We start from the raw sequence: 23,135 nt of genomic DNA, 5'->3' as shown, positions 1-23,135 counted from the left end.
CCATTTCCTCCTTCCAGACTGTTTCACTTTCATCTTCCAACTGCTTGAATTCCCATCAGACAGACACTCCCTTCTGCCCCACAGTCCTTTGGCCATGTCAGTCTCTCAGTCCCCAGTGCCTGCAAGGTGATCAGTGCTCCCCAGTCCTCTCCCTCATCTCACTGCCTGCACATACTCACCAAGCTTCCCCAGTGCTGTGCAAGTGCTTTGCACTTTCGGTCGGTTGTGAAGCCAAAGTATAGAATGTTTATACCAGCATTTAAAAATGATGCTGAGTACACAAAGCTCTGGAGTGGCATACAGTGAGCTGTCCACAGGGGGTCTGTACCAGTCCGGACCCTTCGTTGCCCTGTGGGAGTTCATCGTGCTCACTCTGGCAGTGTCTCAGGGACCACATCAAGGCCTAGCTCCTGCTTGAGATGTGTGGCCCCTCCTGCGGCTGGAGCTGTTGTACCCTGCTTCACGGTTTAGAGTTTCTCTGCTGTGTGTTTTAAATGGGCTGTATCTGACCAGACCACTCGCCGTTTCCTCATGAATCCTTCAGCCTCTGCTTAAGATGTTCCCTGGTGTCTGATTACTTCCCCACTGTTGCTTGTCAGAAGTTTACTTATACTTCAAAGCCCATCTCTGAGGTCATCTTCCTTCTGGGAGTTCCTGTGACTCTTGGCAGGGTGGGCAGGAGTGTACCCACTGTCTGTTTGCAGCACATCTCCCTTTCTGTCTGTGACTGCTGCCTGCTTACCTTCCTGCCTGCTTACTGGAAGCCACCTCAGGCCAGGCAACGTGTTTTCTTTGGCTGATGTCTCTCCTGTTTAGTGTTTAATGCTTAAAATATTTGTTGTGCTCTATTATGTAGCCAGACAGATCTAGTTATCTTCTTCCATTAAGATTCATTTTCTTACCTTAAATTTCTTGTACTCCCTTTTGTGACTTATTCCCAAGGTGGCTAGTTCTCTCAGTAAATAATTGAGAACCTGTGATTGCCCAGGTGTAGAGGAGCAAACAAACCGGAAAGGAGGGAAGCCTCTTGGGAGTGTGTATGCTAGCCAGCTTTTGGTTGCTGTGGCCAAATACCTGAGAAAAACAATTTAGAGAAGGAAGTATTTGCTTTGCTCATGGCTTCAGAGGTTTCAGTCTGTGGCAGTCTGGTTCCCTGGCTGTGGGCTTGAGGTGAGACAATGTCAGGATGAAAGTGGGTGGTAGAGCAGAGGAGCTGGGGAGCAAGAGGGTGAGGGGCCCAAGATGAGGGTGCCAGGGACCAGGCACCGTCCTGGAGGTCACAGCCAGCGGTGTGCTCCCTTCTGCAGGCCTGTTTGCATCCCTTCCCAGTAAGGCCGTCCCAGCACAGTGATCTCACCTGTGAATGAGTCCCCTGACACAGTCCGACCTCTCCTTGATCTGTCACCTTAAAGCTCTGCTTCTGAACATGCAGGACTTTGGGGGGCGTTTTAGATCTAAACCATAATGGGCAGCTTAAGTTGAGGGTATTGGGGAGGCATGTAAGTTATTTTTCCATGTTAATGTTTAGGATTTTTTTTAAATGTAATGAAACAGTAGATTCACTCAGTGAGGACTCATGAGTGGTTTTCAGCTGAGGTTGACACGTGAGGTATTTGGCAGTGTCTGGCGGCATTTTTGGTTGTCATAGCTATGGAGTTACAAGTGTTACCTGGAGGCCCTGGGTAGAGGCCAAGGATGCTGCTGAGCCCCCACCCGAGTAGGGAAGTGTCTGGCCCAAAATATCAATGTTGCCAAGGCAAGGAAATTCTGGTGTGAATAAATCAAAGAATTCTAAGCTTGGGTCTTAGTAATTTCAAGCTGTACAAATGTTGAAAAGAGATTCATAGTTTCAACAGGAAGAAAACAGAAAATACTATTTAATTTTCTAAATTAAAAACCCACTTATATATGTGCACTCTCTTAAAATATTTTTAGACCCACATTGCTCTTTTAATTTTCTGAAATTTCAATAACAGAAAAAGGCTGACAAACACATAGTAAGTCCCAGCTTCAGTAAGCAGGAGGGATGAAGCATGGCAGGTAATTGTCAGTACCATGTGATAGGAAGAAGGTATTTTAGAATTTGAACAACTGGACTTATTTTCCAATGGATTTATACAGAATTCTCTAAATAGGCCTAGTATGTGAATTAGAATTTAGATAATCCTTCAGTTCTCCAAGGATTTCTGTGTAGCTCATCTTTATTACAGTGCTTGCATGTTCTCTAGAAAGTAGGTCCCATGAAGACCTCGCCTGTCACCTGGCTCAGAGCAGACACCTGGCGGGGTCGTAGGTGTTTACAGCCTGACTGAGCTGTGTGACTGAGCAGTCGCAGCAGTGTTCTGGGCGGTGTGTGATGCAGGAAGTGAATTAATTCTGCAGGTGAAGGTGTTAGCCTGGCCACCTGGCCCAGTGTCTTATATTCAGTAAGCCTGTTACTTAGATGTCCTTAGATGTGTGGAGGGAGGCCTCAGAGGAGTGACTTCCTCTTGGAGTGCAGAGTACCTAACTCGGTTTTTCAGGCGGCTTAGCAGACATGCAGAGTTGAACTTGACCTGCTGTGTGGTCTGCAGCAGTGATGATGCATCTACATCGCAGTGGCCAGAGATGTGTGATTTAGAGACAGGGCGCTTGTGCTCTGGGCATCTGGCATTTCTCAGATGTCAGGAATATGCGTTTTGGGGAGAAAATGGATTCACTATGTTGTTGGCATTTGTCAGAGTCAGGTAGTAGCGGGAATGTGTTGCAGCTGGAAGGTGACCCTCTCAGACCCAAAGTGCCTGTTTATCTTGTGAACTTGAGTACATTCTTGAGGGGCAGCAGGCTGGCACAGATGCCAGCCTGCTCCTGAAATCTCACAGGGGCCTTGCAGCCTCCTGAGCCACAGTGAGTTTCCGGGTGTCACTAAGTTGTATCACACTGAGGTTCATTTTTCTAAATTATAAGATGTAGAAGTTGGTTTGCTTTATATTTTGGAATTATTACTGTTACTATTTTGGGGACCACATTATGTTTTGAATTCCTAGGCTCAGTTTCTTTATTAGTACATGATTGCTGGACATGTGATTGCATTTATCTGGGAGTTTGTGCATGTATGTAACACATCTTAATTCTTTCTTATCCCCTCTTCTCTCATTTCTCCATGCTTTTCCCATCTCTTATTCTCCTTACCATTTGAAAAGCTCTATTTCTGTTTTTCACATATGAATATTTTTTTTAAAATCCACTTTCTTTTCCTCTTCTTACCTGTATCTCTTGTTCCCTTTCCCATTTGAAAAACTCCCTACCTCCTACTCCTGAGCTCTGTTGATCCTCCCACTTCAGCTGGAGCTAACAGGTGTGTACCACCCACTGAGCTTGGTCTGAAAAAAATTTTTTTGGAGACAGGGTTTTTAGTTTACACTGGCCTTGAACTCACCTTGTAGCCCAGCTTCCTCTGGTTAGCACAGATTAGACTGTTAATATACTCAGAAGCTAGGCTTGAGAACTCATGCTTGTCGTACTCATGCTCAAGTAGGCTGAGGCAAGAGGATTACAAATTTGAGCTTGGCAGTCATGGTAACTGAGCAAAACCCTGTCTCAGAAGAGGGAGGCTGGGGTGGGGGTGGAGGCTGGGGTGTAGCTCAGTGTGATGATGGTCCTATGTTCAATTGTTAGTAATGCAAAAAGGAAAAAAAGCTGTACAAATAAATAATGCTAATGCTTACTTTGATCCTTTTTTAGGTTTTAAAGTTTATAAATTAGCATTTCTTATGGCATCTACTAATTTTGATTGATTGTCTTTTTAACACAGATCTTATTTACTATGTAGTTGACAGGACTTGAACTTATTTTGTAGCCCAGGTTGGCCTCAGACTTGTAGTGATCCTTCTGCCTCCTGCATGCTGGGATTACAGGCATTTACCATCATGCCAGTGCTACTTATTTATTTTGTGTGTGTGGTGCTTGGGATTGTTATTTAGTTTTTCTAAAGGGAAAAAAACCCAGATTTTTACCAAATAAGTGAACCAGGCTGTGATCACATCATAAGTCTGATAAAGACATCGGAAAGATGGGGCTGGGGATTTAGCTCAGCGGCATAAGCACCTGCCTTGCAAGCAGGCGGTCATGAGTTCGATCCCTGGTACTGATAAAAATGAAAAGAAAAAAAAAAAGCCAAAAAAAAGACATCGGAAAGATAAAAATATCTCACCCTTGGTATTGCCTAGGAGACAATCCATTATGTGTATACTAATAGTTGTTATCCAAAGGGAAAATGGAACCTGAATCTTTGGACAAGTAGAGAGTCACATTTAGGCAGTCTGAGAAGACTGGAAAACAGGGTGATATGCTTTTCTGTGTTTGTATTTTTGTTTTTTGAGACAAGGTCAGGCTGGCTTTGAACTCACTGTTGCATGGCCCAGGCTGGGCTGTAACTCATGACAGTCCTCCCTGCCTCAGCCTTGTGAGTGCTGAGATGACAGGTGTGCGCTACCATGCCAGGCTCCTTCCTTTGTGTTCAGACATCATGATAAAATGCATGTAACGGAGAATTTACCATCCTAATAATTTCTAAGCATGCAGTTCAGTAGCATTAAGTATATCTGCAGTACCGTGCAACCGTCACCACCGTGTCACCACTGTCCGCCTGCAGAATATTTTCATCTTCCTGCTCTGCAGCTGCGTCCTCATCCCATCCTTCCCCCAGCCCCACAGCCACCTTCTTCTGTGGCTGTGCTAGGTAACTGGTAAAGTGGGGGTCGTGTGGCCTTTGTCCTTTAGTAACTGACTTACATAACTTTGCATAATGCCCTTAAGCTTCTTCCATTCTGTACTGTGCATTTGAACGTTCCTTTTTCAGGCTGAGTAATGTTCTGTTACATGAGTAGACCACATTTTGTGTATCTGTTCATGTGGGTGGACGCTCAGGTTGCTGCCACTTTGGGGTTTAAATAACACTGCTGTGAACTTGCGTGTGTAATTATCTCAGACCATGTTTTCAGCACAGATGTGGAATTACTGGGTCGTAGGGTAATTCTTTTTTATTTTTAGGAACTGCCTTAGCGTTTTGCACCATAACTACCATTGTCCTCAGTGTGCGGTACTAGCTGGCACTTCTCTGTCTCCTGAAGAAATTTGTCCTGGTAGTGGCCACCATCATGAGTACGAAGGAGTGTCTTGTGGTTTTGATTTACATTTCCTTGATGATTAATGAAGTTAAGCTTGTTTATTTGTCACCCCCCCCCCTTTTTTTTGTCTTTTTCCTTTTTATCGGTACCGGGGATCAAACTCACGACTGCCTGCTTGCAAGGCAGGCGCTTATGCCGCTGAGCTAAATCCCCAGCCCCTGTCACACCCTTATTAGAAAGAGATGTTTTTCCTTGCTGTGAGCATCACACTCACATGGGTGAAGTGAACATGAAGTGTAAGATACAGTTACTTAGCCATGATTTCAGGTTTTCAGAGGGTGTTTCTCTTAAAGACATTGCAGTGTATACTGTAACAGTTACCCTTTGAAAGGAAGCCAAACCACAAAAATCTCTTACCAAAATGGAATTGACAAAAGTAGGAGACAGAAGCCTGAGAACAAATTTGTCCTCTAATACCTGCTGACTGGAGATTGACTGGGTAACAGCCTATCCTTTAAAAAAAATTTTTAAACCCAAGAATTTCAATCAACTTACATCCTTTTGTGATCAATGGAACTTACGTCTCCTAACTCCGGGAACTGGCTGGAGGGTGTCACATTGTTCTTTGAGCTCCTGTAAAATTACTCTGAAATAAAGCCACAATGGTATTCTTTGTGTGGGAAAAATCTTTGAGAAACTCTAGTGAAAAGTTATCAGGAAACCTTTTCACAGCTTATTTAAAAACAGAGTAACTGGCATTATCAATGCTTGTTACTTGAATGGTTTTGAGTTGTTTGTATGTAGGCTGTTGAGTCACCACCGCTGCCCCGCCCTCAGGGAGAGAAGTGTGATTATTTTTAGGGTTGAATTGTGGGCACATGGAGATGTGGATCGCACAGTGCTGTCCCCCAACCTGGCGAGATGGTTGCTCCCTGGAGACGCATGTCCCTTGGTGGGAGTAGGTGGCAGGGCCAGTTGGTCCATCCTTTCTTGGTGGCAATGTCCCCACTGCTACCTTTGTGGGGTTGATAATTACCCTTGTCTAGTAAGCTGGGGGCCTTTTAGTTAGTATTTCTTTTTTTTTTTGTCTTTTTCCTTTTTATCGGTACCGGGGATCCAACTCACGCCTGCCTGCTTACAAGGCAGGCGCTTATGCCGCTGAGCTAAATCCTCAGCCCCTAGAGAGTATTTCTTATAAATAAGTAGAAACCTTAAGGAACCTGTCCCTTTTCATCAATGACATGTGAAACCCAACGGTTTGATGCCGGATTGACCGAGGGTTCTGTGGAAGCTTCGCCAGCAGTGTAGAATCAGCACACTGAGCCGGAGCAGAGGGCTTCCTGGGGACTCGCGGTGCAGCCTTTGGTGCAGGCCCTTCAGCCTCGCGCTAGCCTGTCTCTTGGAAGAAGGAAGTCGTGAGGTTTCCCAGTCCCCTCTGGTGTGCCAGGCGCTTGTGTGGTGTGAGACTCAGTCCCCTTCTCTCTTAGTCAAGCGGACTTAGTCCGCTTCCCTTCCTTGGTCTTCAGCTCCCACCTCGTCACTGTGGCGGGTGGGCTCTCGGGTACCAGCCTGGGAGCTCGGTTCTGAGGCGCTCACCTCAGTCTGATTTACCTCGGAGGGTGCTTTTAGCCTGTCTAATGGCCTGTCCAGAAGTGGTAGTTTTGGGGAGTTTGAGTTTATACTTTTGAAGTGATTAAAATAGTCATTTCTAAATTGTATTTCATAATTTTTACTCACTTCTAAGAAATGAAATTAAAAGCTTCATGAATGAAATTTTTGGAATACGAATGTCATTGTATTATTCTCATTCTGGCCAGGCAAGAGGACAAGGAGTCAAGCAGGAGTTAGGGAGCATGAAACATTCCACCGGCCAGAGGAGGAATTGGTGCGGCCCCCCTGCATCTGTCCGGAGGACTTAGTTTTACTTTTGGCTGAATAGCTGTTCCTTGAGCCAGTCTTGGTGCAATCCAGTCTGTTTTCTCTCTGCATCCAAACCTTTCCACTCCTGTGAAATCGTCTGCCCGGTTTTTACCAGGCGACCCTTGGCCCTTTGGGTAGAATAGCCCAGAGTTGTGGTTGCTTCTCCTTCCATCCTGGCGCAACACAGCCGAATCACGGGTTAGGACACTGTGGGCAGACGCTGGCTTTAGTGAGTTTCTCTTTGCCTGTGTTAACACTGAGACAGGGTCTTGCTACATAGTCCTTTTGCCTCTATGTAACATTCTCACTCTTTGGAAGTGGCCTTTGAGTCCAGATGACCACAGGCAGCAGTAGTGGGGTAGTCTGAAGCTCCATCTGCGGGGAAGGGACTATGTGTTTGGATTCTGCTGTAGAGGAAATGTGTCTCTGTTTCCCCTTTATTTATGTAAATCATTCGTTTAATCAGTGTGTGAGTTGTGGGATCTGTGGTACATGGTTCTCACGTTGGGGCCCGGCTCCCTCTGGGGTCGGAGACCTCTCTGGTTGGCTCCTGGGCGCACATCATCCTTTGGTTCAGGGGCTTTTCCTTGTTTTCTGGTCCTATGCGATGCTTTGGCCTCCTCTGTTTCCCTGTGCACTAGGCAGAGGGAGGGCTGTGTACACCAGGGTATACCCCAGCTCCCGGTGTCTCCATCCCTCCCTAATGGCAAGTCTCATCTAATCCAGTGCTGTCTTCTCCCCCTGCTCCTTGGTACACTTTGCCTTTGCCAGATTCCATTTCCAGTTGCTCTAGTGTTCCTGCAAGGCCTAGGAGACACACTAGCCACCCTGAATGGCTGCGTTTAGCCCAAAGGCTCCCAGTCTTTGTGATTAACAATTGGAGTTTTGACAAATGTCGTCCGGTCATCTCATACCCACCGCCTGCACTGTCAGCTTCAGCTCTGCACTCTCATGGTTTTCTTTGGTAGCTGCTCTCCAGTCTGTCTGGTGAATAACGCTGAACCACACTTGCACGGTTCGCCCACTGAGGAGGATAACTGCCCTGCACCCCTGTGGGGTGTGTGAGCCTGTCCTTGGTGCTAGGGATTGACCCCTGGGCTTGGAGCTCGCCCATGTGCTTTACCACTGCACTCTTCTCCCTGCTTCCCCTTGGTTTTTCACTCCTTGTGGTGCTTCCTCAGGTAAAGGAGTAATGAATTGTTTGGTTTTTGTTTTTGCTGTTGAGTTTTTGAGGCAGAGTTTTGCTAAGGTACCCAGGCTGACACCTTAGCAACTTGGCTCTTCTTGCCTCAGCCTCCCAGATGGCCAGAGTTACAGGCATTTTCCACAGCGCCTCACCCATAGTGAGTTTTAATGGGGGAAGTACTGGAATTCTAGTCGTGAAGGAACCTTAAAGAGACATCAGCGTTGGCCTTACTAGCCAGGCAGTTCTTCTGGCTCCTTCCTGCTGGCCATGACTCAGGAGATTGAGACAGAAAGATGAACAAAAACAGAGTGGGTGAACTCCCAACTGTGCTGCAGAGCTGGCTCTTGCTTGTTCACAGGTATAAGTCCATTACCTTCTGTTTCAGGACTTTACTGCAGTTCTAGCAGTCAGCTCTTTGTTTAATGATGCATGTGCTTTTGGGGAGGACTAAGTTATTGTTACTCATCTGTGAATTAGAGTTGTGGTGAATTATTAATGGTTTATACACATTACTATCTTTGTGTCGTGTTTTGTTTTTTTGAGACAGGGTCTCACTATGCATGTATTCAGGCTGTTCGCGAACTCAATTTATAGCCCAGGTTGGCCTCAACTCACAGTGATGCTCCTGCCTCAGCCTCCTGCCACTTGGCTTTTTAAATGCTGGGCTGAGTTACGTGTTGTGCTGAGCAAGGGCTTTTGCGAGGTGAGGGAAGGAGGCAGCTGGAGGCCACACAACACAGCACATTGCGCTCAGGCACCGCTAGGCATGGGGCGGAGAGACACTGTGCTTACTGATCTTTGAAGATCATTTCAGGAGTCTTCAGGGCCCCACAGTGGGGCAGTCTTACATCTTTGGGTGCTTACTTGTGTCAGGTAGTAAACTTCAATACAAAAATACACATGCTGTGGTCCTTGTCCTCTTGAGAGAGGCAGGCCTGCAGAAGATTGTCCACAGAGCCATAGCACAGGTGACCAGGGTGTGGGTTCTAATAGGAGTTCATCAGCTCTTTATTAGTTTTTCATTTAAAGTGTTTTTAAAGCACAGTTCTGCCACCCTGATAAAATATGTTGGTTTTTCATTTTTCCTTTCCAGGCTATTTTTAAAGACAGTTTTTTCAATGTGTGTATACCATATTGCATTCTAAAATGATTTAACATTTATGGTTCCTCCCAGTACACTGTGGGTACCTCCATAGAAGTTACCACTACCCTTTTCACTTGTCGAATGTAGTTTTTATGGACAGGAGTTTTTAGGCTCTGTTTCCTGGAGTCACGTTACCGGGTTCAGGAGTATGACCATTTATAGTGCTTAAAACATACTGCTCGCTGTCACTCAGCACTCAGCCTCATCTGTGAGCTGAGGGTTACCTGTACCTGTTGGTGCCCAGGCTTGCTCACCCTTGACCCCTGGTGGAGCGCATTGAGCCCCTGTGCCCTAAGGGGGTGCGTGAACCTGCACCGTCATCCTGCCCTTTGGGGAGCTCTGGGAGGTGCACGTAGGCAGGGTGTGGTGACTCACTGGTGTCCTTTCCTATAGGAGCTCTTCTTGGAGTTCGGAGACCTGCTATTAGAGATGGCTACAATGCAGCTATAATTTCTAGTGATTTAAAGGTACTTTAAAAATCACTAAATACAAAGGTTCTCTATAATAAAATTATTTGAGATAAAGAACTTGGACTTAGGGACTACCATTTCTGAAAGTGGGAGACTAACTGGTCTAACTTTAGATTTTTAAAAAGTATTCTACTTTAACTGTTACACAGAGTTTTTAGGTTTAGGGATACAGTTTTCTCTTATTCTAAGGAATAATATTTCTAATTGGGTGTTTTACTTATTTTTTTTTCCTTATTGAGTAAAATATTGCAGACTTTACCAAGAGAACTTAGAAAATTATTTTTCCTTTAAATGTGACTTTAATAGGTTTATGTTGCCTCTTGGTGAGATTTCATTGTAACTGATGATTTAGAGCTCACTCGAGTGGCAGTCCTGGCACTGTGTGTGCTCCACACAGGACGGTAGGTGGAAGCTATTTTTAGGGTAAGCACAGGCATCCTTACATTGCTCCCTGCCTGCCCACCTCAGAGCACAGAATTGACAAACACATTTGTGAGGGAGAACACTCTATCTTCACTGGTCTTTAATCCTTACGATACTGTACCTGGGTGGTGACAGGTTTGATCTCCTCCAAGAAGTTTGACCCGAACATGGGTGGCTTCTCTGTCTACCACCTTCTGACACTGTTTCCCTCCTCTGATTTGCTCCCTTTTTTGAACCATTGTCTCCAGGCCAGCCAGTTCTGTGTGTTTTCAGCAGAATGATCTTTGAATTTGATGAGAGTGGAAAATCAGTTTGCAGACTGGATGGCAGCGTAGGTTACTGACAGAAGGCGATGTGAAATGAGGTTTCCCACTGAGATTTCCTGTTGCTACAATGTGCTGCACATTTTATTAATGGCACCTTTTGAGCGTTCTCCCATTCCTGGGTAAGCAGGTGTGCTCCTGGAGCCTGCTGCTGTGATTTGATATTACACCTGATAAAGTCTTCTTCTCATTTGTGTAGGTTGCACAGAGCATCGAGGATCATCATCAAGAAGTGATTGGTTTCTGCAGAGAGAACGGTTTCCACGGCTTGGTGGCCTATGACTCTGATTATGCCCTGTGTAACATCCCCTACTACTTCAGTGCCCATGCCCTAAAACTGAGCCGCAACGGGAAGAGTCTCACGACAAGCCAATATCTGATGCATGAAGTTGCCAAGCAGCTGGACCTGAACCCAAACCGTTTTCCTATTTTTGCTGCTTTGTTAGGTAGGTGAGCAGTGTGAAAGCTTCATTTTACTTTATAAAGGAGTTACTAGACTGTGAGCACACTGGCCTTCTGAGTTGTCTCAGATGTTTTGATTGTGTATCTCAAATTTAAAATAACCAGAGGATGGTCTCTTCTTAGCACTTTTTGTAGTATTTTTTGGTATTCTGGATGATGTACTGATTTTGTTCTTGAGCAGTTTGTTTATGTATTATTTTAGCTGGGCTGAAAAACTATCTTGTAAATAAACTCAAAGTTTTGGAAAAATAACATTTCTAAATCATATGTTTTAACCCATGCCTGCTATGAAAATCACCTTTGGCATGAATTCTAACAGAAGGAAATATGTGTGGAGTTAGCCACGTTATGTTTCCCTCTCCTATTCTAGACTCTTACTAGTTTAAAAGAAAAACAGAGTTTAACTATTTTAAGTGGGCGTGTAATTTTTTAAAATATCCCCTTGGAAGAATTTCTTATGCTGTATGCCAAGTTTGGATTTTATCTGTTAATTTCTTGTGTGTCCTGTGTTTCTGAGAGGTGCTATGTTCCTCTCATGCTTGACACGTGCCCTGTATGTTTCCTGCTTTGCTCTTCTCAGCCACCTTTTCTGTGCTCTCAGTGTGCGTGTCTCACACTGCTTTAGTCCCAGCACCCGCTTGCTGAGTTTGTGGTAGTTGTGTGTCAATGTAAGTAAATATGTTTGTGTGCATCACTCTGTGACAATACTGATTCCGGTGGGAGTTGGGGCCCCTTTACAAGTAACTTGGTCTCTGGCAAAGTTGCTGTGCTCACCCTCATTTTGTGTCGCAGGGGGCTTAGCAGCCCGAGCCTGGCCTGCTTGAGAGGACAGTTACATTGTGAGTCATTTATTAGAAATCCCTAGTTATCAGAGATTTCTATAAACAGTCCAAAAAGTCTTCTTATATGAGGACTCGGTTAACGGAATTATGTTCCCCTGGGACCTAATTTCAAATTTAGTTTCTTTATCAACTCTGTGACTTGGGATTTGGAAGATTATAAGTTAATGTAAATGTATGGTGAACTGCTAACCTATGCAGGCAACTTCTGGAGGTATTAAAGGGAGTGGAGTGGGTGAGTGACACGTTGTGTGGGATGTCCTTTGCCTGGCGGTGCGTGGAGCAACTTCTTCCTGTCGTTAGCTTTTAGTGGACAGGAAACTTGCACTTAGAACCTGGAGACCTTAGCCAGTTTGAAATGTGGAAGAAAACTCGATTTTCATATTTAAGAAGCATTGAATATATTTCTTGGGAGATAATGCTGGTTTTCTTTTCTAGTGATTATATTGTGAAATCTTGAAACAAATGAAGAAGCTGTATTTTATCAAGTTAATTTAGGTCTTAGAATCACTTCTTATAGTTTTGGCAAATTATAGATAAACTCTTTTTTTTTTTTTTCTTTTTTGTTTTTATTGGTACCAGGGATCGAACTCACGACTGTCTGCTTGCAAGGCAGGTGCTTATGCCACTGAGCTAAATCTCCAGCCCAATAAACTCTTAATTGATGAGCTTTTTTAATTTTAGATTTTGTAAAAGTTCCAGTGGCCTCAGTTGAGAAAGCTTATTTTTCTTTTCCCTTTTGTAATAGTGTAAGGTTGTGTAATAGCTGTGTAAATTTTTGTTTGCAGGAAGCAGGGTGGAATATTCATTCAGGTGTTTGAGGTACAGTTTCATAGACCTGATGTTTGGAATTGGCCTAATATTTTTTTCAAATTGAGTCCTAAAAAAAAAACCTTGCACACTCACACCACATCTGACACTTATTTCACTGTAAAATTCTGTGCAATCCTTTAACAGGAAAGCGCATACAGTAGAGTCAACCTGGTCATTAAAGTTTTAGCTTTGCTGGTCTGGACATGCTGGTAGTTCATGTGTCTCTGTTTAATGTCTCTGTGTGTTTGGAATATTATCATTTAGCAGTGTTCCAAAAGATCTCACTCTGTTTTGCTTCCCGTCAGAAGCTAATTAATGAGTCTGCTATTTTAATGTGGGGATGATTAAGTCATGTTATAAAAGTCACAGTTGTTTAGGAAATTGCTGCTGCTTTTAAATTGCGTTGAGATAACTAACATACTGCAGTTATTAGTACATTAGGCCTTCAGTGATCCAATGGAAGTAGCTTGTTCCCTCCAGCATGTTTCTTAGGGCAGGGACGGATCTCACGCCTAGCAGGTGTGAGGCCCTGGGTTCAGTCCTCAGCACTGTACTCCCTCACCAAGGTCTCAGTTGAATGCACTTACTATAGACTGAGACAGCAGCAGCAATAGGACCTGTAGCTCAGCGGCTCCGAGTACTGCTGAAGAATGTGCTTTGTCACATGCCTTCCTGGGAGGAGATCCATGCTGCCATCATTATCTTGCTAAAGCAGGTATCATTACTGCAGGCTCCACCATTTGGCTGTTGCACCCAGGACATAAACTTTTGAGCCACAGCTCTTTCATGGATAAGTGAAAACTTGCATCTAGCTGATATTATCAGACTGACCTTTCACAGACTAGTGTTTATTTAATGTGCTGCTGGGAAGTAGCTTAGGTATAGACCACTATGCCGGCCTTCATTTAAATGTTAGAATTGTATTTGAGGCAGCTGCAAGGAATCTGCTTGCTATATGTTGTTTCTGCTAAAAAGTAAAGAAATATTCTCCGTTGCTGTTTGGAAGTTGCATGTAGTGTGTTAACAGATTTGGAAGTTGTGTGTGGTATATAAGTAAACATGCGATGGTTTGGAAGTTTCACCTGTGTCACTTACAATGATTGCTTTTATGTTATCCACGTTTGTGTTGTAGGAAATCACATACTACCTGATGAAGATCTGGCTTCCTTTCATTGGAGTTTACTTGGTCCAGAGCATCCACTAGCTTCACTAAAGGTACAAACTTCATTTCCAGCATTTATAACTGTTGGTTTTGCCATTGCTTTTATGTAAGTTGCATCCTTACTGGTAGGAGATGTGGCAGCAAGCAGGCAGTGTTGCGCCCCCTCGTACTGCACTGACTTAGAGAGCGGCTTGCCGTCTTTCTTTCCTTCTTCCTAACACTGATGCGGTAGGTACATTTATAAATCCTCTGAGAATTGCCTTGTGGAATGCCATGCACATAGATAAAAGGAAATGTTTGAGTTGAAGATTTTTATATTAATTTTTACTTAAAATACTAATTTTTGAATAGGTAACATAGTTGTCACTTATATCAACATCTTTTAGATGGGAAATTTCATAATGACCTACAGTATAGTGGAAGGCTTCTTTGGATGGTGGGGAGACCCAGATTCATTAGAGAAATGGTCTGTGTGCACAGTTTCACGGCCAGTCACCCTGCTTCCCTACCTTTCTCGCTTTCCATTACCACCCTGCATCCCAGCAGTGAGCTTCCAGAGGGTTCTTCATTCTGATTTTCTGGGCTGAGGAGATCTTGAGTTTGATGTGAGCATCAAAGTGATGAGTGAGATTGGTACGAGCCACCAGGTCACTACAGCTTGCACTTGCAGTGATATCTGTGATTGTAATTGGTGCTTGTTAGGTGCAAGGGCCCTTCGTGACCTGAGGGATTGGAAAATGGACTTGAACTTTGATTCTGTTCCAGCTCTGGGGCCAGCTTCTGTGCAGTTGAGGGAGGAGTGTAAGCCAACAATTTCTGGATGTGGTTTTCCTGTAAATTTCTGATTCTGTCAGAATGGCTCTCACACCTTGAAGATTTTTAGTAGATACCTAGTTACAAATTACTTTTTCCTCTGCATTTTGATTTATAATTACCTTTGTTGATTCCTGAAGGTTCAAGCAGAATTCCTTTGCCACATCTTTCATTTCATTCTTGGCTTTTGAAAACTCCTTTTCTTCTTCATGGCTTATTGTGTGCTACAATGTGTTTTCCTTTTTATTTTGATATAGTGTAGTTCTTGGTTTGGGTGATTTTTAGCTTCTGTTTGAAAGTTTTTCCCTTTTTGTTAGAAATTACTGTACCCGTTTGGTTTTTTGTCCTTGAAAGACAAGGGGTTTCTGTTTGCTGTGTGTGGTTGGGTCCCTCCTGTGTGTTCTCAAGGATGAAGTGATAAACCCAAAATCGTACGCCTGAGCCTTGTGGTACCATGATGGAAATGCAGGTTGGGAAGTGCAGTTTGTCATCCACTGGGTCTCACAGGATTCTGCCTGGCTCATTAGATTTGTTAAGTGTTACACTTTGTAAATGGAGGCACTAATAGAGGCTTGCTTCCTAGAAGATTTATTCTGAAGGATGCATTGGGCTGCAGGCCCCAGGATGTCTCATTTGAGCTGTCCTTGCATTGTGTATCACAGGCCTAGGAGTGAAGAGCAGTTTGAAAATTACCAAGGAACTGACTCAGTTTGTAACAGCAGTATCAGATGTTTTTTCTAATTTCTAAGTGACGAAAACACTTAGGTATATAAAACATTGAAAGGCTAGTAAAGTGTTTATCTGTATATCCACCATCTTGACATTTTGCCATAAAGTACTGTGTGTCCGTGTCTTGGTTTGTTTTAATTCAACGGTTCAGAAGTAAGGTGCAGTAGCTGGGTGTGGTGGCACACATTTGTAATTCCAAGACTTGGGAGGCTGAGATAGGATGGCCCACGAGTTCAAGGCCAGCTTAGCTACATAAGTTCAAGGCAAGACTAACTACATAAAGAGACCCTGTCTCCAACAAAAGAGTTTGCAGATGTCTTAATACTTCATCTGTGAAATTTCAGTTGTATCACCTCCACCTAAAAGTAAGGCTATTCTTTTTAACTCTTACTAGTATGTATTATTACATCAATTAAATAATAATTCCCTATTATGAATTTGAATATAAGTGCATATTTAGATTTTTCCAATTTTCCTCTAGTTACAGTGTTTTCAAAAGTCAGTATCTAATATGCATTGCTATTATGTGTCTCTTGAAATTAGCTGGGTATTTTTATGGCATAATGCAGAAGCAATCCAAAATAATTTTTCCAATTCCTGGATAACTTGTGGGATTTTAGCAAATTTTAAAATACAAGCACACTACTTTTGAGATGAGTTCAGAATTTCCATCTGTTATCTGGGTACCGTGGTACCTGCCTGTAATTCCAGCTACTCAGGAGGCTGAGGCAGAGGACTATGAGTCAGAACACAGCCTGGGCAACTTAGCAAGATCCAAGCTCAGGATTTAAGAAGAGAAAAAAAAAATAAATTGCCTTTGTTCCATTTTATGTTTTGACTTTTTGTACTTACTTTCTTTGTATAACTCCATTTTAATGTATCTTAATGTAGATGAAATTGGTGTGATTTTTTTTTTTTCTTTTTTTTCTACTCTGAACACAGTTGATATGTAGACTTGCTTCTTTTTCTTTCTTTCTTTGCATTCCTTCTGTCTCAACGTCCCAGAGTGCTGGAACTAGTGCTGGGACTAAATGTGCGTGTCACCATGCATGGCCTCCTTTGTTTCTAACCTGCTAATTTTTTTTCCCTCTAGTTGCAAGATTAGTTATATCTTTGAAAAAAAAAAAGAATAGTTGTTATACTTTTTTGGAGGGGGTACTGGGGAACGAACTCATTTTTAATATTTGTAAATTTTAAAGTTTTTCTAAAATTGATATTTAGTTTCAAATTGAAATTTTTAAAAATTTTTTGGTACCGGGGATAGAACTCATGACCTTGACAGGCAGCTGCTTATGCTATTGAGCTAAATCCCTGGCACATCAAATTAAAATTTTACTTCCTATAGTTTAATTAACTTAATTGCGTAAGGTTCAAGTAGAACTTTGTTGCTTCTTTTATTTGGTTCCTCACTATTTAAAATACTCTTTCATCCCTTACTGGTGTGCTACATGTTAAACAGTGCTTTGAAGTGATTAGGTAATAAATTCATATAAGCATATATAGCATAACCTAACATTTGACTTTGGCACGATGCTCTGAACAAAGTATGATAAAAGAGGTGGTTGAAGAAGGCTCAGCCTGGAGGATACAAAACCAGATAACTGTATAGAAACTCTGAGAGTTTCATCTTTTTACCATCAAACAAAAATCAGCAAAACGACTATAGAAAGTCGGTACTGTATAATTTCATGTGGTTCAGAAGCCCTCAGTATGTTGACAACACTGAATTTTATTAGTGTACACACAGCACTCGTAGACGTGTGTGTGCGCGTGGGTGTGGGTGTGTGGTGTTGGGGCCTTGTGCGTGCTGCACCACTGAGCTGCACTCACAACTGTGGCCTCTTCCGTACCTGTAGAGTCTCTAACGGTGCCTCTCCCCTTTCACCCTGTGCGTTGCATAGATTCGCTGTGAATGTTTACTTCACAGTTGTGTGTTTGCTAAAAATCATGCGTTTTTCCCACATTGTCCATAGCTTTGCCCAGTCTAGTAAAAGAGTGCTATTCCTGCTTTTACTGTGTGGGGTGAAAAGCACGAAAAGGACCTGTCATGATTCGGGGAAGACAGTTGGGATGGTCAGATGGGGTAAAATCTGCAGAAAGGAAAGTGAGGCAAGGAGCAAAACTGTTTTGCTCTGGCTTGTTAACCAGTGAGTCAAGCCAGGTGTGCTGGCTCACGCCTGTAATCCCAGCACTTGGGAGGCTGAGGCAGGAGAATCATTGTGAGTTCGAGACTAGCCTAGGCTACAAAGTGAGCTCAAGGCCACCTGAACTGCATAGTGAAACCCTGACTCACAAAGACCAAAAAAATCCACAAAACCCACCCAAAAATCAGTGGCTCATGCTTATTACTAGACAATGAATACAATGTTCGATGCCTTTCGAACTCTGTTTGAGGCAGTGAAAAGTATGGTAGTTAGTGAGGTGGTTGGGTTTTCATGCAGTATTAAGAGCTGCTAGTAAAGTGAGCATCAATGTCTTAGATTTAGTGTAGCAGTACAGTGGTAGTTGTTGTTAATTGGTTCCAGGAGGCAGGTGTGGTGCATATCAAAAACAGTGAGGGTCAAATCAGTGGTTTTTGCTGGGAAGGGCAGCAAGCTATGAGGCACTTGACACATTCCAGCCCATGTCTCAATACTGAACAGCAGTGAGTGTGGGACAGAATTTCCCGTTAGAATGTGTGGATTTCCAAAGCAGTTGAATAACAAGGTATAACTAAAGACTACATTTATCTCTAGGACGGGGGAGTTCTTTTCATACAGTATGCAAATTGCGGGTACAGTTGGAGAGAAGCGCTTCTAAAGTGTGCTGGACCTCTGTGATGCAAACAGGCCAGGCAGAATAGCTGTGTGTTACCTGCCTCTTCTGAGGCCCTGTTCTTTCTTTGGCTCACTTGCTGTATGCCTGGAGGCCTGTGGCCGCCTGTGACCTGTGATCAGGGAGCCTGGCCAGGGTCAAGGGGCTAAGGACAGATCAGGCCTTCAAACCTGAGGTAAGCTGCTTGATTCTGTTGGCTGTAGAAACTTAAAAGTTCTGCTCGTCTGGATATCAGGAATGCACAGCTCAGATTCCCTGTTTCTAACCAGGGAGCAGTTTTCACTGTTAACTTTTCCAATCGAAATATTTCTAAGAAGGGCCACAGACTGAATCAAAAAATAAGTGAAACACCCTTGCCGTGTGTTTTTTGACTTGGTGCTGTGGTTGTGAAGAACTCTGATGGGTTCACAGCAGTGGAAACCAGCAGACGGAGTCTTGCCTGTTGTGGGCGCTACGCAGAGCTGCTGTGCCTGTCTGGGTGGCCCCGTGGAGGAACAGGCTGTTCTGTCAGAGGCACGGTAGCTCCTGGGAGCCCCGGGCTCAGGAGGCTCAGCACACAGTGCACAGTCCTTGACGTCCCCGCCCTCACCCATGCCTGCAGCCCATCAGGTGGTGGTCCTTGAGGCTGCCCCCGTGCCTCGGTGGTAGCCCAGATCCGAGGAGTATGAGGGTTAGTGATTTGTGTACTACCCGGTGTGGCAGGCTGGCCCAGGCTCCTGGCCCTAGGCACCCCATCAGTGCTTTCTCTTTTAAAACAATTGTTCTTTAATTTTGTAGAATAATTTGTTAGGGGAAATTTTTATTTAGGTTGGGCATTTTGCTATTTTAATTGTTAACAGAAATTTATTGGTATTTGCTGGTTTTCATTTCATTTTATTTTATTTTTTAAATGTAATCTCTCGTTAGCACTGGGTTTCCTGAACTTTGAGATTCTAGAACGCTTTATAGGGTACTTTTCTTAATCAGGATACTGTGCATTCTCCTGATCTCATTTTTAGATGTAATAATATGTAAGCTGAATTGTTAATCACAGGCCATTACATTCATTTTAGTGGTTATGTGTTCTTCAGCTTCACATTTGGTCTCGTGTATTTTGAGTTTCTTTCTCTGCCGATTGTTCATGGTGCCCACCAGGCCATCGTGCCCTTCTGTTTGGATGTCCCAGCTCAAACCTCCTCTGGCTGCTGTCTTCTGGGTACCATTGCCGCCATTGTTTGGCTTCCTTGCTGGGCCAGGTCTCTTTTGGTCTTTTTTACATCCCCATTCTGTCCTTTTGAGAAGCCCTGAACTTATAGCAAGACTCTGTCTCATAAAACAAAATACCTCTTCCACCAAGAAGATGCAAATATGAAATGAAATGAAAAGTACTTCTCATCCTACCTGGGAATTGACTCCTTTAACAACTGATATTTGATCTTCCAGAATTAAAAAAAAAGTCAGTTTGTCATTATAGATTGTTATCATCATGCACATTGTCCACATGTTTCTTATTTTTTGGTGTTTTGGTACTAGAAATTGACCTCACGACCTTGCGCTTGCCAGGCAGGTGCTGTGCTGCTGAGCTATATCCCTGGCCCTGTCTATGTGTTCTTAATGTTTAATGTAAACCTTTAGATACAGATTCATGGTGCTGGGCTTTAAGCGTTGAGGTATTGAGAACCTGGATTTATTTGCTCATTTCTAAGCTATACAGAATTGTAACTGTTAAAGGGAATAATTGTAAATAGAAGATTGAGCACAGAGATTTCCTGCTTGCTTCTACCTCCAGCTAGTTTTTGTTCCCTGTTTGTTTTAACATAAAGGTGGAAAGCTTTCAGCACTGAGAACTCTGCAGGGACCCAAGAGTGGCTCGTCTGTGCCATGCAGGTTAGGAGAGGACCCTGGCGCCGTGCTGGGAAGAGAAGCGCACAGGCTTTCTTTCTGTGGCTTCTCTGTGGAACGGGTAGGCTGCCGGCAGCTTTCTTCCCCTGGAAGACCTGCCGGCAGCAGGGCCAGCGGCAAGCGGGAGACGCCCTCAGTCCGAGTGGGGCTCAGGCCCTGGAGGAGACCCAGAGGAAGCAAGCCAGAGAGGTCTTCTCATGTTTTACTCTCTTTACTTATCCAGGAATGCTCATTTCACTTTAAATAACACCACCATACCACTCTTTAAATAACTGGGTGAACATTTTGTGGGTGACTTGCCATCCCTGTGTGTCTATAGCCTCGGCCCTGTTACTGAGTGGCCACCTGGGCCACCTTCTGACCCAAAGCATTGTGGGTGTTGCGGCAGCGCTGCTGTGAAGTGGCTGTCGGTGGTCCTTCCAGTCCCCATTCCGCACCACTCCTCACTCTTGGCACTGTCACTGTCCTCACATTCCAGCCACGCACTGAACTTGGGCCGGGGCGCCTGTTGCCCTGGAGAGAGAATGTCAGCCCTCTTCAGAGCAGACCACGTGTCTGTGCCCCTGTCCTGTGTGTGGTACCCGATTTGGTACAGAGTGCAGATAAGTTCCTTCCAGATGAATTCATACCAGTCGGAAAAGGAGGGCTCACCAGCACCAGCTGTGGCCGTCACGCTGCCTGACTCCCTCGGGACTCCTGCTCTTGGGGCTATGTCCAGGGGTGGCCTCTCTTTCTTACTTCTGGGCCTTGTCCTAGGTGTCCTAGGTGTGCTGGCCTGTCTTAGAGCCTCTGTCTTTAGAAGGCTCTGTCTTTGTCCTTGCAGAGGTGAGCCCTGCCAGTGGCATTTGCTGCACCCCCTTCAGGGGAGTCCATTCCACTTATTTCATTGCTCAGGCAAAGGTGGAGTATTGTGCTGGTTCCACTACCACCTCTGGAGCAATCCTCCCGCTCCTGATTCAGTAATAGCTCTACTGACCCGGGTAATTCATATACCATAAAATGCGGTACTTTAAACAGGTCCCTGGTTTTTTAGCATTCACACAGCTGTACGACTGACATCAGTATCTAATTTTGGAATATTTTGTTGTCCCAAAAAGAAACCAAAGTGCACTAATAGCAACACCCACTTGTCTCCCTGTCTGACCCTTTGGCAACTACTAATATATGCTGTCTCTATGGATTTGCCTCTTCAGAATGCTTTATTGTGAATAGAACCACACTGTGTGGTTGTGTTGGTTTCTGTCACTTGGCATAATGCTTGTAAGGTCTCTATGTGTTGCAACGTATCTCATTGTGTACCTTTTCATGGTTGAATAACAACCCATTATATGGATGTACCACAGTTTGTTCATTCATCAGATGATGAACATTTGGTTATTTGCATATTTGGCCCATTATAAATGCTGCTTTGAGCATGTATGGACAGTTCTTTGTGTGGAGAGGTTTTCATTTCTTTTCGGTGCAAACTTAGTGTTGAATTGTCGTGTGACAACTCTAGATTTACCAGTTTGAGGAACCACCAAACTGTTTTCCACAGTAGCTGCGCACACATCTTCTGTTGCTGACCCCCAGCAAGGAGTGAAGGGTCTTTTCGTCTGCCACTTCATTTTAGGCTTCTCAGTGTGGTTTTGATTTGCATTTCTCAGATGACTGGTGCATTTCTCAGATTATCTTCCTTGGGTGAACCTATTGAAATCCTTAGTCTGGTTTTAAATTGAGTTGTCTTCATCACTGAGTTGTAAGAGTTTTTAGTGTGTTCCAGAAGCAAGTCTTCTAATGTATGATTTGCATGCATTTTCTTCTTTTCGCATTGAATCTTTTCTCTTTCTGGGTAGTGTCCTTTGGTCTTTCGGTCTGAGACCCAGCTATTTCGATGTATGATTTTTGTACTGCTCCTGACCAAATCATTCATTTTGCATTTTGCTGTTGTTCCTGTTCAGATCTCAGTGTGCTTGACTGTAGACATCTGGGTTGTGTCATTCTTGGTCCTTCTATACCCCATGCAGCTTTCTTTTCTGAAACCACAATTTGGGCCTTATTTGTTCCTAGCATGCTCCACTTCTTGTCTTAAACTTAAAAACCCTTCCTTTGTCCATGGACATTGTAGCTTCTAGTTTCAGTATTGGCAGAGGTGACCTTTTTAACTTCTGTGCTGGCAGAGATGACACTTGGTGCTGGTTCTCTGCAGTCCACTGGTCTTATTGGGTATTGCCCAGGGTAGCATCTCAAACTGGTATGCTGACATCAACATTTTATCCGCCCCTCCAAAGCCTCTGTGCACGCCCACTCCTATAATCTGTAGCCTCTGCTCTTAGAAAACCACATGATGGAACAGGTGGATGCCACTGTGTACAGACAAGGAACAAGAGGGCTCACATGGGTGAAGAGAGACATGGTGTCTGTGGGTCAGGCAGCCGCCTGTGAAGATGTTCCTTCTTCCCATCACAATCCCAGCAAGATTTCTGTAGACACTGACAAAGCTGATTTTAAGATTCGTATGGCACTTGAAAGGATGTACAGTGTCTGAAACAGTCTTCAAAATGACTTGATAGTACCAAATTTCAAGACTTGCTCCAAGGCCACTGTAGTCATTCAGAATGTTCATTTAGGTTTTCAGGGCTGACTGGAGTCCAGAAATAGACTCACATCTTTGTGGTTAGTTATTTTCATCCAAAGTCCCAAGGTAACTAAATCAGGAAAGGATTGTCATACAGAAATCGATTCGTATGCAAAATTAAAAAGAATACAAAAATTAAGTCTCGAAGAAAATGTAAGAGAAAAATCTCCACAACCTTAAGTTATACAAGGGTTTCTTAGTCAAGAGTGTGGTCAGTAAACAACACAGACTAAGAGAAGCTGTTTGCAGAATAGACTATCTCTAATAAAGGACTTGTATCCAGAATACCTGAAGAAGGACACAGGGAGAAGTCAGCAGATTATGGTCATGAATTTTATGCAGGCATTTTATAAAATGTGTGCTGAGGTCACAGCCCACAGCACGGGGAGGATGCAAGTAAAGCCGGTGTGAGATGGCACTTGTAGCCCCTG

General features: G+C 43.8%; 1 protein-coding gene across 3 annotated transcripts in view; it reads left to right on the top strand.

Annotated features, from left to right (window-relative positions):
• Fam120a (family with sequence similarity 120 member A) overlaps positions 1-23,135 on the top strand; it is a 91,200-nt gene that overhangs the window by 6,588 nt on the left and 61,477 nt on the right. For all 3 annotated transcript variants that reach the window (XM_005002920.4, XM_063227319.1, XM_003468079.5), the window contains exons 2-3: positions 10,774-11,020; positions 13,821-13,903. In XM_005002920.4, the coding sequence (XP_005002977.1) occupies positions 10,774-11,020; positions 13,821-13,903 (330 nt within the window). The remainder of the gene's footprint in view (positions 1-10,773; positions 11,021-13,820; positions 13,904-23,135) is intronic.

Source organism: Cavia porcellus, unplaced genomic scaffold, assembly GCF_034190915.1.
Source record: "Cavia porcellus strain 051 isolate PalLab524CR breed Dunkin Hartley unplaced genomic scaffold, mCavPor4.1 scaffold_17, whole genome shotgun sequence".
Taxonomy (NCBI): domain Eukaryota; kingdom Metazoa; phylum Chordata; class Mammalia; order Rodentia; family Caviidae; genus Cavia; species Cavia porcellus.
This window is presented reverse-complemented; position numbering and strand designations above follow the sequence as displayed.